Below are 18,699 nucleotides of genomic sequence, written 5' to 3'. Positions count from 1 at the left end.
TAAGTCCAGGAGTCTTTAATATAGAGGGGTTTGGGGTCATCAACTCTGAAGAAAGTAAATTCGGATATAGAAATCAAGAGGTTAAGTGTTTGTGTTCACAGATGTGACAGAACTCATCACTAAGTCCTTCTCTGCTCTTAAAATATCGAGTGGACATAATTTTTTTTTTTTGGCTAGGCAATGGGGTTAAGTGACTTGCCCAGGGTCACACAGCTAGTAAGTGTCTGAGGCTGTATTTGAACTCAGGTCCTACTGAATCCAGGGCCGGTGCTCTGTCCACTTGAGTGGATATTCTATAAAGGACTTGCTTGAAATATTTTGGAAGTGCCAAATGAATGGAAAACCCTCAGTGGAAATCTCAAAATGAAAGCTTAGAAGGGAACCCCTTAAATAAGTCTAGTGTTCTACTAGAAATACCAAATAATCTCTCTGCTAATATTATATCCCATTTACTGATGAAAACAACAAAAAATTTCTATTCATTTGATGTCGATGTTAATATAACATGAGAACTTTGAAAACTGTTTTGATTTTTAGAGTGTACTCCCTATGCTGACTCATACATCAAGTCTACCTAAATTCCCTAGAGCCATACTAAACATGTATAAATATAAATGCTGCTCCTTTGAGGGATAATTGTTGATTTTTTTTTTTGGTCTGGACCTGTGATTTCATTGGTGTCGACAAAGCCCAGAGGAAATTTTCCCCACCAATGAAGATTTGCAATGTTTAGTCTTTTAAGTGTCACCAGAAGCACAGAAACTCACAAAGTCAGTAGTGGATTAGAGGTGGAATTAGAATCCAGGTCTGCTCAGCTTTTCTCTTCCCTACCCGAAGGGTGATACTACCAATTTGTGGAATGTGTCCAAATATAGTTGAAGGATTTTTACTGAGTTTATCCCATATCACATCTTGAGACACAGCTAATTAGTACCACAGCTTTGGCAATTCTCTTTCTAAATCAGGGTGAGAGGTTCACGTCCAGTGTTCATCTGTTGAGAATAGGCATGTTTGAGCACTTATGTCATAGCTGACTTTCCAAGAGCTCTTTGGACTGAAATCTCACAGCTCTGAGGAAACAAGATGTGGGCCTCACCAGAGGGGATTTTCAAAAAGAAATGGCTCAGTCCCCTGCTGTTAGACAATAAGTAGGTTCCACCCAACTTTTATTTCTGAGCCATGTCTGTAGCAATAATATCAATCCCCTCCTGGATTGTTGGTATGCTAAGAGAGGGAGCATTCTCAGGGGAAAGGGGACAGGCCTTGGAGTCATAAGTCCCAGGTTCTTGACCCAGCTATAGGATTTGAAGCCAGTCTTAGGGCTAAACCTGGGTTTCCTTATCTGCAAAATGGGAGTAATACTTACGCCACCTACCTGATAGAATGTTTATGAGCCTTTGACATCCTAAAGTGCTATATAAATGTTATTATCATGAAAAGGGATAGTTCAGGGTAATTATTCCTCTATCTGCCTGCCACTCTAGAACCTCATTGGAATGAAGAGATCTGTTGGAAACTCTGCTCCTAAAGAATAAGGTTTAGAAAAAGAAATCCTTCTATGCATTGGAAAAATCTTTTTGGGTGACCAAACAAAGCCTGTAATAATAATAATAATAATAATTAATAATAATAATGGCTAGCATTTATATAGTCCTCCAGGCTTACAAAGTACTTTATACATGTTCTCTCATTTCATCCTCATATCAACCCTTTAAAGTAAGTACTACTGTTGTCCCCATTTTTATAAATAAGTGACTTCTTGTCCCAGTAGTTGATGTTTAAGGCAGGAACTGATACCAGGGCTTCCTGACTCCAATTCTAACACTATCTACTATTCCCGCTTGAAGTGTCACTTTAAGAAAAGGTATGCATTCCAGGAAAAGAGAGACAGGGAGAGTATGACTGTGACTTTACTGATTATACTTGGAAATAATCATTCTCTTTTGTGTTTAATGCAGTAAATGTGTAGTAAACATTACCACTGAAGTAAACATCTGAAATTGGGTACAGTGAAAGAACAGGAATTTGCACATAGATTAATGGTTAATATTCCGTTGGGCACGTCTGAGCTCTGCAGAATGTCAGGCTTACTGATCATCTGAGGTCTGCAGACAACACCAGAATGGAACATACATTTTACAAAAGATCTAACTGAAAGTTATTTCAAACAAACAATAGGTCCCCATCAATAAAGTTTCAAGAGTAACAACTTCATTCATGGTATATTGTTCCTTAACAACAAACAGTAACAGTATGGGGATGTGCCCATTCCCAATTGTTCAAGATAAACTGGATGAGCTAAAAGGAACACATTGAGGTCAAAGCCTTTTGGCAAAAAGCGAATTTGATTGGCATCCTTCAAGCATATTGTATAAACAGAAAGGATCAAAATAGTTCTATCATCATAAGAAACAGTATTTATCAATATATCAGTAACATAAAAATATTTTTTAAATCAGCTTCCATAAGTGCATTTTTAAAGAATATTCCTATAGACAGAAATATAGACATTTCTCCCACTCCAACATTTTTCCAACTTGTCTCTCTTTAACTCACTCTAACATAATCCCTACCCAAGTCTATTATTAGAATGGTAGAAAACATTCTTTGTAACAATTCCAACCAAAGCTTGATCCCCTATCAAGTCAGAAAAGTGAGAATTTCTCTCCAGATGATTTCTCTCTCGAGGTATATTCTCTACTTGACACAGAGGGAATTAAGTACAAAAACTGCTGTGTGGAGTCTTGCAAATGGCAACTGAAAGTGTTCATTCTGCTGGGATTAGTGAACATTGTTCAAAGGTAAACCATTTTTTCTCCCTAAATGAGCAGTCTAATTTACAAAACTGATTTTCATGCAGGAGGACCAGATCCATATTAGTAGAAATTACCATTTCATAAATGAAAGAAATGAATATATTGGCATATCACTCGCCACATTTCATCCTCCTCTAAATTAAAATTCCTATTGATAGCTAGAAAGCCATACACAATGAAGCATTTTATATGATGTATTAAAAAAAAGCAAAACTTTTTTTCTATGAAAAATTTTTTAAGGGGAGGGTTCTTCGCCATCAGGGTGGTTTACTCCAGGCATAGACCGTCACTCTTTAAATACAAAACAACAACTTCTTGGTCTTAGCAAGTTCTCTGGGGAAGTTAAGTCATTTGCCTGGGTGAACACAACTAACGTGATAGAACCAGATCTTGAACCCAAGGGGTCTTCCTGACTTCAAGGCTGACTCTACCCATTATCCTCACACTGCCTCTTGAGAACAATTACGTATTAAAATTCCTTAGCCAGACAAAGGGCGTTCATAACCTGATACCAAAAGCCGTAATGGATTCAGATTGCTAATGCTATTATTGATAACTGTACTGGGTTTGCTAATCTGCTAATTCAGTACAAATTAAAGTATTATAGTATAATAATGTGTACTATACAAAAAGTCATATGCAATCACTTAGAAACCTGGCAGTATTTAATTTTAGACCTATTTAGATTTTAAAGTCCTCAAATGGAATGACGGACAAGGAGTGGAACTTCTGTTCCTCATGGACCTCAAGAACCGACAGTTCTCTTGAAGGCTAAATGTACTTTCATTCATTCATTTAGATGCAGCACTAGCAACTCTAAGTTAATTTACACCCAAAGTGAACAGGGTCCAAATTATAGAATCTGTGATAAACTTGACCCCAGGTTATGGGGTTGGTTGGTTATTTTTCTCCCCTGTTGAAATGAGAAAAACTGTAATGGATAACGTTTTGGATAAAAAATAGTCAATGAAAACCAAACAAACCACAATTCACCTCTAAGAATCAGATTTAGATTTACATTTTTATAGATTTAATCAGACACAGCTGAGTATTTAATCTGATATTCTAGCCTGTTCACTAACCATCAGAAGTATCTTCCCATGTATTTTTTTATTTTTTGCATTGGCTTTTTTAACATGTTATACTTTCATCCACTGCTAGCAAGGGTTTCATATAACTGAAGCCAAACTTGAAACCCTTATCAAACTGGTTCTGTACAACGGAAGTATATTTTCAATGACATATGCCTTTGTACAATATTTACAGATTCTCTCCATCATGATAAAAAAAAAGACAAAATAAATAAAAACATAAAGGAAGGAAATGTTGCTGAGGCTGGGGGCTTTTTTTTTTCTTTTATCTTTCTCAAACAGATGCTGCTGGTCTCCTCAGTGCGTGAAGCTGGCTAGCCAAGATTGTTTTTCTTCCTTTTACACGGGCTATGACTGGGATCTTGTTTCAGTTCTTGGTACTGCACCTGTTTAAACAGAGAGTTCAGAGAAAGACTGGTCAGGTGGCCACTTACTGGCAAAAGACTGAAAAGCAAAGGAATGAGAGAGTGTGCCTGGGGGAGGGAGGAGGGGTGTTCTCTTGATGCAAGCTGCATGGGATCTGCAGCTGGGCTGCAGAAACAATGGAGTGATAGAGCTGGAATAAAAAAGGAAAACAGCATTAGGAAAATCCTGCCAGGAAATATATGAGTGCACTCATGTAAACTTTGGTGATGGGCTAGGGTCTTTTTCTCTTCACCACAAGATACTACATTGGGAGGGGAGAAAAAAACCCCAACAAATCGCCACATGCAACTGTATTCAAAAAAGCCCTGGATGATAATTCTTTGCAACTTCATGGGGGTTTTTGTTTGTTTGTTTCTGAATACATTTTTAAGCTCAGGCTTGGCTTACATTCTAGTGTCTGTGAAACTAAACCAAATGGTCCCAGTGAATCAGATCAGTCTAGATAAAGAAATAAAGTCATTTCTTCAACTTGGCCCATGTACCAGCATTGTAGATCCCATGAAGATAAGGGAAAAGGTAACATTCTCATCATCAGGAGGAACCCTTTCTGCCCTTGTGATATGAGGCTCTGAAAAACGGCCATTCGGCCTTCACACATCAATTGTTTTTAGGGCTGGAGGTCCATTTATAATGATCTAGCCCAACTCAGTCCTTTTACTGATGAAAGACTGAAGCTCTGAAGAAGTGAAAGGATTTGCCCACAGCCACACAGCTAGATAGTTGGAAAGCTAGGACTCCCACCTTTGTCTCCTGACTACTCCAGTGCTTCTTCCTTTATACCGCTCCGCCTCCCTACTTGAAAAGAAAACAAAAATCCCTTCCTCATCCCCTCAAAATAGCTCCACTTGGAAGCTTGATTCTTCAAGTCTCTCAATTCTTGTCCAAAGAGTGAGGGGAATGTTTCCCCATTAAATGTCTTCTAGTTTATTGTTTTCATAATCTAATATTCCTATTTCCTCCCTACAGGTGGTGGTGGCCCCAGGCAGCAGCATACCCCTCAACTAACTCCAGCTGAAGCCGAACATTCCCAATCCCCCTTGCAGGTTGGTTAGACAATCCCCTCTTGTGAATACCCATTCTCCAAACATTTTTCTTGTGACCAGGTAAGCTGGAAGTTCTCATAGGCCAAATCCAAGTGAGGACTTATTTCTGAATGAAACGGAATGCACTGAAGGTCTGGATTTCAAAACGAACGGGACAGAGAATCTACAACTCAAGACCTAAAGTCACACCATATTACAAAACCAACGACAGTAGTAGAACTCTACAAAAAAATTTCAGTAACAAACCTGTACAGAACAACATATCTAAGTTTAACAACTAATAACATCAAAACATTTCAAAAGCCTACTCACTACTTGTACATCAGAAGGAACTCGGGAAAGGAAGTCAAGTAGCTCATTGTTATCAATGGCATATGGACTCCGAAGCTTCTTTGTAAATTTATTGATGCCTGGAAAAGTGATGGTTGAAACATTATTAAAATATCTTTATTTATTTTTATTTATTTATTTCTGGCCAATATTTGACAGTTTCTTGTTTGGGGTTTTTTTTTCCCAAGTCAACAAGCATTTCTTAAGCTGCCTACATTGTGCTAAGTCTTCAAGATACAAAGAAGGGCAAAAATTAGTTCCTGCGCTTGACAGGCTGATAGTCACTCTAATGTATCTAGTTATTTACATGCTTGGCAGTGATTTGAAGATGTATCTTGTGAGATAACCATTTGTCTAAAGGGTTACCTCTTCCCTCTGGCCTACTGTTATAACTGGGCTACTCCACATCCACCTGGTAGGAATGAAGGGTAACTCTTCTCTCACACACCCACAACTCTGGAAGTCATTTATAAATTAAAATAAGAATCCTCAAAAGAAAATGCACCCATTGTTAGTTTGGGGATTTATTTTTTTAACTGGGAAAGCTAAAAGTTCAAAAGATTTTGATTCCCACTATAATCTGTGTTGGAAAGGGATCTAACAGTATTTGGGATTGTACACACTGGGTGCTTTAAATGAAATAAACTCTACTGGTCTAAAGAGAATTGAAATAGATGACTAGCATTTCCAATTTCTTAACTAAGGATTCAGGAGGTGAAACATGGGCAGACACCTTCATGAAATATTTGACTTCAGTCTCTGTCTCTTTATGTGGGGTGTGGCCTGAATAGTTCTCAAATTTCTGATTAATATTTCAACAACCCACTAAGGGCAACAAAATCAAATACAATTCTTTTTCTATTCGATCTGATGAAACAACAGCCCCAAAAAATTTTCCTTAAGAGGCCATGAAAGGAAACTAGATTTCATGAATGTGTGCCACAGAATATAGACATGCCTTTTTATTCTGTGTTTTTGTTTTTTTTTTAGTAATACTTCCTTTCTAAGCCAGAGACAAGTCTGACCCTACCTGGGCTGGAGGTAATAAACTGCCCAAAGGTGACACTTGTCCCTAATTCCTTCAGTAAAACAGCATCTGTTTTAAATATCATAGAAATGAATGAAAGATGAGGAACTAAACATTCAGTAAATACAGTGGGACTGCTCTTGCTCTTTTACTCTTATGGTAAGAACAATGTCATAGCTTGGAGTTTCTTTAAATTGTAGGATTCCAGAAAAAAGCTCGAGTTTTGTTTTGGTTTTTAGGGGTCAAAGGCAATGAATGGCCAGAGATACTGAGGTCTGCATTAGGTATGACAAGGAAGCCTCTTCAAACTTGCAAAGTCTTGAGTTTGGAGACAGAATATCCCAAATGCCACTGATCATTTTATCCAGGTAGATTGTCATAAAGCTCTTTCAATACAAAAGAAAATACTAAAAACGCACTCTTTACATTTTGCCTCTGCTCTTTTTTCCTTTTAACAGCCAGATGCTTTTTGGAAGTTCATGACCCATTTTGGTGCCTTGTTTCATATTAGAAACAAGGAGGGGGGAGGGCACAATTCTCCTTCAATACAGTTTCTTTCCCTTTTTCTAACTGATTTATATATAAGCAAAGAAAAAGGATTATTTGAAATCATTAACTTGGTGGGTTTATATGGTAGTAGACCTTGGAGGCTGAAAATTGAGTTTTCCAAACCATGAATTTTATCAAGAAAGGAAAAAAGAAGTTAACTCCAGACAGCACTGAAACAGGTAACCTCCAAATAGTGGGTCTGGGCTTAGGAACAGTAGATAAGGAGCACTTAACATAGTGTCTGGCACCTAGTAGGTGCTTAATAAATGCTTGTTGACTAACAATAACTACATGAGCAAGGCAGGACTGAAATATTATCTTGAAAACAGGCGTGTAGGAGGTAGACATTCTGATTTAGTAGAAACAAAACAGATTTCTCGTTCCTCATCTGTGAAATACTGTGTGTTCTTTTTCAGAAGCCTAAAGGTGACCTCTTAGACAGCCTCTCATGTACATACACTTTCACGTTTGCATACACTATCAGATGATAAAGTACCATAGGGGGGAAAAAAAGCATATTGTCCTAAATGCACTATATAGATTGAAATGCCTCTGTTGGTGTATAAGTGGTGAAAATAAATCAGAATAATATCTAGACAAAGCTACATTTTGATATATGAAGAATCTGCACAGCCCCATGTTTATAGTATGATGAAGGCTACAATGCCAGGCAAGAAAAATGCATTTTGCAGGTAGGCCTAAATCTTTACACTGTTGTGATTTTTAACTGACCTGTCTCTTTCCATCATGGAGCAGCTTCATGACCATAAATACTGAGAACTACTGACCGTATAACTCATCCCTTAAAAACAGTTTGTTCTAAGTAGCTCAGACAGTTTTGCTTTGTTTTGTTTTGTTTTGTTTTTAAAAAAAGGGCTTTACTTACCCCAGACAAGGACAATGTATCTCAGCGGAATGAAATACAGGATGATTGTGAACACACAGAGAGCAGCAATTGCCAGCCAGCTTAAGAATGGGACAGTCCAGTTGAATGTGCTAAATGAAAGATTAACATGTCAGCAATCGTATCACTTTGTACTTTCAACCAAAAATGAAGCACATAATAACCAGACTTTCCATCTGTACAATGGGCCTAATTAGCCTCCACCACTTTCTGGCTGGGGTGGAAACTAAGACGCAGAATGACCGTACAGAACTGGGATTCGGTGAGCTCTGGTTTCGTTCTTTACCAGCTGAACCCTAGTGGGCTTCCATGGTGGTATCAAACTCAAATGGAAATGGGCCTACTAAATCACAAGTAAAGATTCCTAAAACTGCAAAATGAAGATAATGTCATATCAACATTTTCTATGTTCTATTGTATTTTTATTTATTTTGTTATCTATTCCCCAATCATTTTAATCTGGTTCTGCCCCAGTTAAAGAGAGGAGCATTGCAGGAAGTATGTTTGATACTACATGCCCTAGAGACCTTTGACCCTCCTTTTCATTTCTGTCTCCTCCACCCAAAGTAAACTCACCTTGTTCTTCCCTTGTTCAAACAGAAATGTAAAGCAATATTTTCTAATGCTTGGTAATAATAAAACATGCTTGTAAGTCTATCATCAAACCTTTTATACTTCCTGTGCAAAAATTTGTTAACATGTGTCCAGGGAAGTAACACGTATGAAGATAAAGAGAGACTCCTTTGGTCTGTGAAACATCTAAATTTCCCCTCAAACTGGCACTGTACTTCCTCCTTTGGTTGCATTTCAGAAATATAGGTCAAGGAAAGAAGAAAAATGAATTGTTCAAAAGTTTTACAAAAATTCAAAAGCCCACAAAATATTTTCCTCTAGAAAACAAGAGTTGATTTTTTTAAAAAAGCATTTTTATTGGAAAGACCATAAATTAGAAGGAAAATTGAGTGGGGAGAACACTAATGGACTGTGATGTCTTCCTACTTCTACTTCGCCATGGTGTAACATCAAGATTATTAGACTGAAAAAAGTGAGCTCTGGGTTCTAGTTTTAGCCCCATCACTATTTGTGTGACATTTATTGAGTCTCTAAATGACTGATTAGCCAGAGAACATCCAGAGGAAGATACCTAGGATGGTCAAAGATCTCAAGATCATGGGAATGAAGATCACTTGAAAGAACTGGGGGTATTTAATTTGGAGTAGAGAAGACTTGGTAGGCAGCAGGGGAGAGCGTGATAGCTATCTTCAGTTATCTGAAGGGTTGTCATGTGGATGAGGATTAGGACTAGACAAAGTGGAAAGGAGCTCAGGAAATAATGTTTGCTACTGACTGGATGTTTTTAAGGAAAAATGAGATGACCATTTCATAGGGATTTTGTAACACGTTGATCGGGTATGGGTGAGGTAAGCTGGTTTCTGAAATCCTTTCTAATTCTGAGATTCTGTGATTCTGTGACTCCCTTTCTTTGGGCCTCAGTTTCCACATCTGTGAAATGAGAGGATAGAAAAGGCCTCTAAGGATTCTTCCAGACCTAAAATCCTATGTTGAATGGCAAGGTAAGGGACAGAAGCAAAAAAAGACGAGAATAAAGAGGATATCTTTTAAAATAGCACCTCCCTCTGCCCCCATGCAAAAAGAATGGGAATAGATCCAAGGCTGAAATTTTAAAAAATAAGGAATTGCATCCAAAAATGAGAAAGGAATAAAATAACTTTTTTTTTAAATAGTGAGTTAAGGCAGGGGGAAAGTTAATATGCAACATAGACAAAGGAGAAAGAAAGAACAGATAAATATACAGAAATGAAGATAAAAAGGCCCTGTGATTTTTAAGGATCCAGCTCCCATGTAGTAATATAGCAGTTCCCTGGAAAATCACTGACATCTTTCTAAGAGGAAGGGCATAAAGAATACAGATACACTTCATGAAGCATCCTGGGATGGTTACCCAGTTCTATCGTCATTTTAAAATATATAATGCCATCCTTCAAAACATCTTACCAGTGTTAAACTGCCAAAGGGGCACTAACATATCTTGTTGTCTGGCTCTCGAGCCCTAAAACGCAGCAAAGAGAGGTTGGGCATCTGGCTTATGCAGATTGTTGAGGAAATAAAGGGATTTTATGATAGTCCTTCATCTCTGGAAAGGCAGAAACGTGGATTCTTACCCTTGGAGTGTGAGTAGCAGGGTAGGGCCAACCCATAGGATATGCCAAAGGCTGAGTTAGTGAAGGGAGGGAGGGTCAACTAAATTGGATGTGGCAGCTATTTCTTAGATTTCTCTCTCTCTCTCTCTGTCTCTCTCTCTCTCTCTCTTGGCATTTTTATCATATAATTCTTTCTGGCAAAAGAGCTGAAATACTATGGTTGGATTATCTTGGATGCATTGCTTCAAATAATTGGTATGGTCTGGCTGTTTTGTTTTTGTTTGTCTTTTTTCTTCGCTAGCAATTTTGACATCTTTCCAAAGTGAACATTATGTAACTGTCACTAGGTGTAGAATCACTTCTTTTCTCCTCAAGGGACACCTGCTCGTTTCCTTTCTCCTGCCTGGATCTGCAGTGAACAGAAGGTTGAGGGTCTGCTTGCCTTCCTGTGGCTCAGCTCAGAGCTATCGATCACACTACCCCATGTGTGAGGACATCGACTATCCAATCTGGAAACCTCCTTCTGTGCTGTCCTAGCATGGGCTCTGTGCATTTTGCCTTAATCCCCTTGGAGGAACAAGAAGGAAAGAAATAGCAAAGGACAGTCTCCACCAGTGTGACTATTGGTGAGGGGGGGATGGCAGGGGGGGATTGCCCTTTTTTCTAGATTAAAATGTGAAGAACCTTATTCCAAAGTATTTCTTCCCTGCAGAGGAGAAAGAAAAGTGAATGGTGGGAGATATGGAGAGACAGAGAAAGAGAGAGAGAGAGAGAAGGAGAAAGACACAAGGGGATGGCAAAAGGAGAGGGATAAAGAAGAGAAGGAAAAAAGGAAACAGAGAAGAGGTGGAGAGAGAAGGGCAAGAAGAAAACAAGATAGAGATGGGGGAGGGGGGAGAAGAGATTTTGATTAATTTCAAGAATGCAATGAGTTTCATTCAATGATGATTTAATGAAGAGATGGTTTCCACAAAGGGATTTTGCTATCTTGTGAAACTACTTTCAGGACAAACTGTTTTCACTGGTTTGGTCCCAAGAGAAGCATCTCTTTTTCAGCACCCCACAGTTTCTTTGTGCAGAAATCATAATGTTGGCAAGGCTTTGAAACATTGCCATTTAGCCCACACCATGGAAAGCTCTGCAAAGTCCAGATGTCCTCCACACTGCTCTATAGCCAGGACTCAGCCTTTTTCTTCAAGTGGCCCCGTACATTTTCTGGCCAAACACCTGTTCCATGGTGGCAGCCTCCCACCATTCAGAAATGTTAGAGGGGGGAAAATAGCAACCTCATTTCTCCTCCTTCCCGCAACTTTAAAGCAAATAATTCAAAGTTTTCTGTACTGAAAATCACGGTTTTTCTATCTCCAAGTGTCAGACTTTGACATAGCAGGCCCAAGGAAAGAACAATAGTTAACGTGAAAATGCACATTATCAAGATAGAATCTTGTATGTTGTAGACTGCTGTTGTGTGGGTTGGAAAGGAAGGTTATTGGGGATGGAAATAACATCTGAATTAGATGAGGAGAAGACCTTGGAAATCTGCAAGTGAATGCTGCTTGGAGGTGAATTTGGGAGAGAGAGGAGACTGCTACAATTATTGGGATTACTCTGCCTCTCCCCAAAAAGAAACTCAGCACCTATGCATATGTGAGAACTATATTACACAAGAAATTATTAAAAATAAAATATATTATCCCCCAGTAACACAAAAGGTACTGGATGAATAGCTTACACCTTGAGGTCAAACAATACGCTTCTGACAAAGTCAGTGTCAGCCTAAAATCCTGAATCTGCTGGATGGGAATAATAAACAAAGCTATGAGTAGATAAGTGAAAACTATAGGAAAACACATCCATCCACATAGCACCATTGCTTAGAATAGGCTGTTAGCAGTCATTATGGAGACTGGAATAACATTTATGTTTAGTACAGTGTTTTAACAAATCCTTTTAAATCTACATTCCTTTTTTAAAAAAATGTTTATATAAAGAGTATTTCAGTAAATTAAAACATTTGTAACAAAACTAAATACACTAGACAAAAATAAAAAACTGCCTCCACTTTTTCATTCTAGCTTAAGCCGCTTTTATTTTGTTTAAGAAAAAGACTGCAAAAAGTTCTAAAATTTGTGTGCATAATCTAAACAACAAGATGATAATATATTTCTCCCACAGCTATGACCTCCACTGTTTAATTTACAGAAACTGGGGAGAACTGAAGACAGTTGCTCACACAGTACTCTACATAAAATAAACCTTTTTGTATTCAAGATAACTTCAATAGGAAGAAAACTTGCCCAACAATAAAGTGCAAACATATATTGAATACCTGAATTCCTTATTTAGCAGTTTATTATTTTTTTTTCCTATCACAATCTCTATTCCATTTAGGAACAAAGTACTTTGGTTTTTAAATGTGCTAAACTTAAGGGCAGTGTTATTTCTTACTTCAAAGTGGCAGCTATGATTCCATTCCAACCAATATGTGCTGAATTTCAGAATGAAAATGACAGAAACCTCCTAAATCCCAGGGTTGGCAGAAAGCAAAGTAAATAATGATGAGCCCAAGCAATAGATCGCCCAGAAGTCCCCTGCCAAGAAAACCACGTGACACTCTGCCCTCAAACAAATGGGAGTCCTATCCCAAAGGAGGCCAGGCCCCATGCGTCAGCAGCACTCACTTTTTTATCCTCTCTCCAAAGGATGCCACTTCATCAAGGATGTTCTGGACGCTGACACACACCTCTTGGATGGCATAGATTTTATTTATGAATCCTTTTTTTTCACTGTCCTAAAACATAATTAAAAAGAGAGATTCCATGTTAAGGATCGGGGGAGAAAAGGGTACTCTTTTGTGCTCGAATTCCATGAATTGACCTTGTAATTTTTTTTCTTTTGGAAATAGCTATATGTATATGCATATGTTGTATATATGATGAATATAAACTAAATGTAATGTGGACAAGGCTCCTATCAATATGTAAATTCTGCTAAAGCATAATTACATACTAAATCACAGGATTTAGAACTGAAATGGACCTTCTACTAACATTATCTACTCCAGTGCTTCTTAAACTGTGGGTCACAACCCTATATGGGGTTTAAGAAGTGCTGCAGGGGTCACTAGTGGAAAAAAGTTTATTAGCCTAACCCTCTCATTTAATAGATTTGAAAATATCAGAAGAGGGAAAAGGGGGGAAAGTGGTTTGCCCAAAGTGACAGATTGTAAATAGCAAAGGTGAGAACTGAACCCAAGTCCTTTGAATTCAGTTTTTGTTGTTATTTTTTTTCTATTTCATATAACGAATAAATGGTAAATAAGAATACAGAGAAGCAGTTGGCTCTTCCATTGTTTAAGAGTGATCTAACTCATAAGATCTGGGCTCATACTCTGGTTCTTAATTCCAAAAACATTCCTCTTAATACAAAGGGAATCATAAACCCCAACTCCATTTCTTTGAACCAGCTCCTAGACCAACCTCAGGTCCCTCTCTATTTCATCAGAGCTCCCTGTCCCAATTTTAATCCCAGAAGTCTAAATTTTGCAGTAGTTTCAGAAAATTCAGCAGTAGAGAAAAAGGAAAAATGGGAAATGGGTGGTAAAAGGGAAACCTCGCAATTAGGGGGAAAATGCATATGTAGAGGCTGTTAGTCTCTAGATGTCAGAGCAACTCAGGTAGATAGTAAAGTTTGAACACTTTTAGATACAGCATTTATCTTATTCAGTAGCATAGGCTATTAGTAATCAGTTTACCATGTTCAATTCTCTGTAATTCAGAAGTGCACAGGGTTTATACTAAATTCAAGCTAGGTTAAAATACCTGGGGGAGTTTGGTAATTGACCCATAGGGAAGTGAGGAATTGACTTCTGACTTTACCAGCCTGGAGCTAGGGAACTTGAAAAGGTAAGCAACACCAGGGTCTCCCTTGAAATGTAAATTAGACTTGACTGCCCCTGAAAACCCATTGTCCACTGGGTAGAGAGTTCTTACAATTAGAAAGTGAAGGTGTGGAGACCTGGAGTGGTGGATAGTAGGTGGAGTTTCCACCATTAGAAAGTGAAGGTGAGGGAAACTGGAGGGACTTGTTTCCTCATCAAAAGGGGATCCTGAAATGGGTAGTGTAAGCAGAAATCCAGCTGGGCGTAAAAAGAGCAAACTCTTTGGGTAGAGCAAACTCTTGAGACTTGGAGGGAGTGGGAGAAGGAGGCCAAGGAGAAAAAAGAGAAAAATAGATAAGGATTATTAAACCTAACTATTTACATTTCATGGAAGACCAGAGGTTACCTATTCCAGTAGATTTAAACACTTCCCCTTTGTAATGTTTGCCTGTTATTTTTTACTTTGCCCTACTTTCTCCTCCCCCCTCTGCCCACTAGGTTCTCTATGATTGCTTACATTAAAAACCTTGGGTTTATGTCCTTAATATACTAGATAATCTCTGTTGTCTTCTTAAAGGAAGATCTTGATAGAAGAGAGGGTATAGCCCAAACCTAATCCAAGGAAAGAAGTAGGCCAAGCCCTGGGGCTCTGGGAAGAGAAGCTCAGCCAGACAGAACAAGAAGGCCTGGAATGAAATTCAGGCCCCTGCGGAAGGAAGGACTAGTGGTGGTCCTTCCACCATTTGAAATTCTGCTTTGGAATCTAGTACCACCCAAATTTGCCCAGCTGGCTTTGTGGAGACCATCCAATCCAGCTTCCACGACAGTGTGAATGTCTACAGAAATGTAGATCCGATTTCATTAACTTGACTTCCTTTGAACACTTGAATATTGTGCCAGGAAGCTTAAGACCTCTTTATGTGGCAGTCAGTACTTATTGGAAGGAGCCAGAAGAACTAGAATAATAATGCTACATTTACATGCTGACTTCCTATCCATTTTAGAGGAACCCTGGGCACTTTACACATGAAACATTTCACCCAGTTGGACTTCAGCCACCTCAAAACAGAGAGAATATATAAAGGCAACTGGTATGCTCTCTGCCACTGAGGTGAAATCACTGTGGCCAGTGACATGGGAGTTAATTTATGACTAGATGCCATGTAGTCATACTGAAATTAAATTTCCAAGGGAGACCTCAAAACATATTATTCACCTCACTTATGTCTAAATGGAGTGTTAGCCAGTGAGAGTAGATACATTCCATAAAACTTCTCACGGACAGTAAGGTAAGCAAATACTACCTATGCCATGTTACTCTCTTCAGAAGTCACATGCCAGTACAAACATGGATGCCTCAACCTCTCATCTTTTTTCTTCCTCCAGTTAAAACAAACAAAAAAAATTGACTCAATTATATAATTATGTTTTTTAGAATAAAAATAACTAGAGACTACTTCCTGTATACTTCATAACATATTCTGGGCCAATAAACACCTTGGCCTCTGGCTCTTACTTTCTTAAATTGAAACTAAGTTTAATCATGTGAAATAGAATGAAGCATCTCCATGATTTCTCTCTGAAAAGGAAATCAAAATTAGGATGAAAGCATAACATTTATAAGCTAGGAAAATTCCTGAATAAGGCATAATGTTTCATATCTTTCTTATAATTGGCCCTTTCAATTCTATCTGTGGTGGAAGGGCTCTATCTGAAGAAACACTACAACAAAGGTAGGGGAAAGTCTCTTCATCTTCAAAGGTTTTGGAAATTCATATCTTTGAATACCTTTGAAGGGGGTTGGGGTGGGGGAGTCAGCAGATACGCAGTTGCATCAAATAGCAATTTTTAATGTATTGATCAGCTTTGCTGAATTTGTTTTCTTTCTATTTCTTTTTTTAATCTTTGTTATAAGGGATGGCTCTCTGGGAGAGGAGAGGGTTAAGGGTGGAGGGGAAATTAGGAAATGTAAAGACAAAAGATATCAATAAAAATTAAAAAAAGAAAAGAAACTGATTTCAGGTACTGTGGTCTATCTTTCCTTATGCCTATTATTAACTTCATCCCAAAACTTTTGTACGACTGGCACTATGCCAAATAATTGACAAAGGAAGTGAAATTTGGGAGCTTTGATTCGATGATGGAATGCAAGAAACATTCTAGAAACTATCATTTTAGATGTCATTAATGTACATTCTATATGGGGCCTTTGCTAACTGAGAAAGCATTCTTCAAAATTCATCTATAAAGACCATTTTTAACAAACACTGCAAAACTTCAGAGTTAGCAAGTAAACTAAACCCTCTGATAATCAGCTGGTGTTGTGTTGGCTTGTTTTGGTTTGGTTTTGGCTTCCCACTCTTAATTTAAGTGTCTTCTGCAAAGCAAGAAGATGCTTTGCAATGTTAGCAACGGTTTGAAAAGCAAATGCTTTGGAATAGAAATTTTATATTAAAATCTATTTTATCACAAACTGCCTCCCTCCACTGTGGTCTCCAATGAATGAAGTAATTACTCTTTATATACAGTATATGATCCAAAACTGCAATGGATAATGGAATTGCTGTGTTGCATTCCAATATTTCATACTTTTTTTCCTCTTAAATGTTCAATACTTTATTAGTAGAGAATAAATTGGTACATTTCTTTTATTGTCGTTTTTGCTTTCCTTTATAAACCAGCTTGGATGAAGGAAATATCATATAGTATTTAATCATCCAAAGGTTCAGTAGTGACACTACTTTAAAAATGCATTATTAAAGTTTCTTCTGAAGATGTTAAAAAAATTACCCATAAAAGACAGCCAGTGGCTATAAATCAGAAAGCGTGTGAGATTTATATTGCAGAACTATTTCTAATGATTCAGTATAATTTTTAAGCAATCTTTTTTATTTGTTAGATTTTTAACTTGCCTCTAAAACATCATAAACAACTGTAAGGCAGTACCAATGAGTCTTCCTCACATCCGTCTATGCTGTGGTGTGATACTTATGTTACCAGCAAATTATACCAGATTCTCCAAGGACTTAAATTGTTCCTTAGTGGTGAAAACTTTCTGGGAAAAAACACATTCATTCTTTTGGGTCAGCAGGGTATATCTCCATTCACTGAGGTGATAACTTAAAAAAGAGAGTATCATAATGGCCTGAGAGAGTCAATGTGTCTATTTTACAAGGAGGAAATAGTGCACATATTGGGAAAACCTGGCCCATTAGCTTTCAACCTAAAGATGGAATTTTGGGGCTGGCCCAAACACTTGATTTCATTTGCAAACCTTCCAATGAGCAAATTCCCTCTAGTAGCTGCTCTGCCATTTCTAGTCTTAAAGAGAAACCTGGGGACTGAGACTTGCCCAGGTTAATACCCAGTATGTTTGAGAGGGAGGATTTGATCTCAGGACTTACTAAAGGCCAAGTCTCTATCCTCTATGCCTCTCAAAGACATTTAGCCGGGGGCAGCTAGGTGGCACAGTGGATATAGAACACCGGCCCTGGAGTCAGGAGGACCTGAGTTCAAATGCGGCCTCAGACACTTGATACTTACTAGCAGTGTGACCCTGGGCAAGTCACTTAACCCCAATTGCCTCACCAAAAAAAAAAAAAGAAAAAAAAAGACATTTGTAATTTGAAATTCTGAATATACTTGAAAACAAAACTCAAACCAAAAGGCTCTCATTGTGTTTGCATTCTGACTGACGTCCACCAGATTCTTTCTTGGTAAGAACATTGGTTTCTCTCTATAGTGGCATGGCTCGGTATATTGAAGATCAACAGGTATTTGAGAGAAAATCAATGGGTTGGTACCGTGTCCTGGAGGTTTTAATGCTTTCATCTCTGGAACTTCCCACCTGGGGTCAGCTGTTTTGAATGGTGACTTGTCTCAACTGGTCCACTATTTTTCTTTTTTGGAGGCAATCAGGGTTAAGTGACTTGCCCAGAGTCACACAGCTAGTAAATGTCTGAAGACACATTTGAATTCAGGTCCTCCAGATTCCAGGGCCAGTGCTCTATCCACTGTGCCACCTAGCTGGTCCTGGTCCACTATTTCAGTAAGACTCTATCCAAGTTTTACTTCACTCTCTACTTCCCAGCTAAATTCTCAAGGATTTCACTTCCATTATTCTCCCCTCCAGTTTGGAACTGTGATCAAATCAACTCAGCCTTAGTTCCAGGGACAGGTGTCAATCCACTTCCCTAATACCCTTCCTTCCAACCACTCCCCCAACTGTTTGAATGGAAGTTCCCCTTGACTGCCAACACTACCCTACAGGCATTGTTTCCCCTCCCATTTCCCCAGCAGTAGGAATATAAGCTTCTTGAGAGCAGGAACGATTTTTGCTTTTTCTATCCCAAGAGCTTGGCACATTTATTAAATGTTTTTTCATGCATTCATCAACTCCCTAGGAGTTCCTCCTATTAAGGTTTTGATTCCCAAGGAGGTACCAGAGGGAAGTAAAGGCAGAACAGAAACT

At 38.3% G+C, this 18,699-nt stretch overlaps 1 protein-coding gene across 1 annotated transcript in view; it reads right to left on the bottom strand.

Annotated features, from left to right (window-relative positions):
* The window catches only part of MCTP1 (multiple C2 and transmembrane domain containing 1), a 250,187-nt gene continuing 231,488 nt past the window's right edge, over positions 1 to 18,699 (bottom strand). The window contains exons 9-12 of the mRNA XM_027864310.1: positions 13,030 to 13,139; positions 8,169 to 8,278; positions 5,689 to 5,786; positions 1 to 4,293 (exon numbers count right to left, since the gene is read on the bottom strand). Of these exons, the coding sequence (XP_027720111.1) occupies positions 4,222 to 4,293; positions 5,689 to 5,786; positions 8,169 to 8,278; positions 13,030 to 13,139 (390 nt within the window). The 3' untranslated portion in view covers positions 1 to 4,221. The remainder of the gene's footprint in view (positions 4,294 to 5,688; positions 5,787 to 8,168; positions 8,279 to 13,029; positions 13,140 to 18,699) is intronic.

Source organism: Vombatus ursinus, unplaced genomic scaffold (assembly GCF_900497805.2).
Source record: "Vombatus ursinus unplaced genomic scaffold, bare-nosed wombat genome assembly UNPS02014774.1, whole genome shotgun sequence".
NCBI classification, from domain to species: domain Eukaryota; kingdom Metazoa; phylum Chordata; class Mammalia; order Diprotodontia; family Vombatidae; genus Vombatus; species Vombatus ursinus.
The sequence above is the reverse complement of the archived record's forward strand: the minus strand, read 5'-3'. Positions and strand labels throughout refer to the sequence as shown.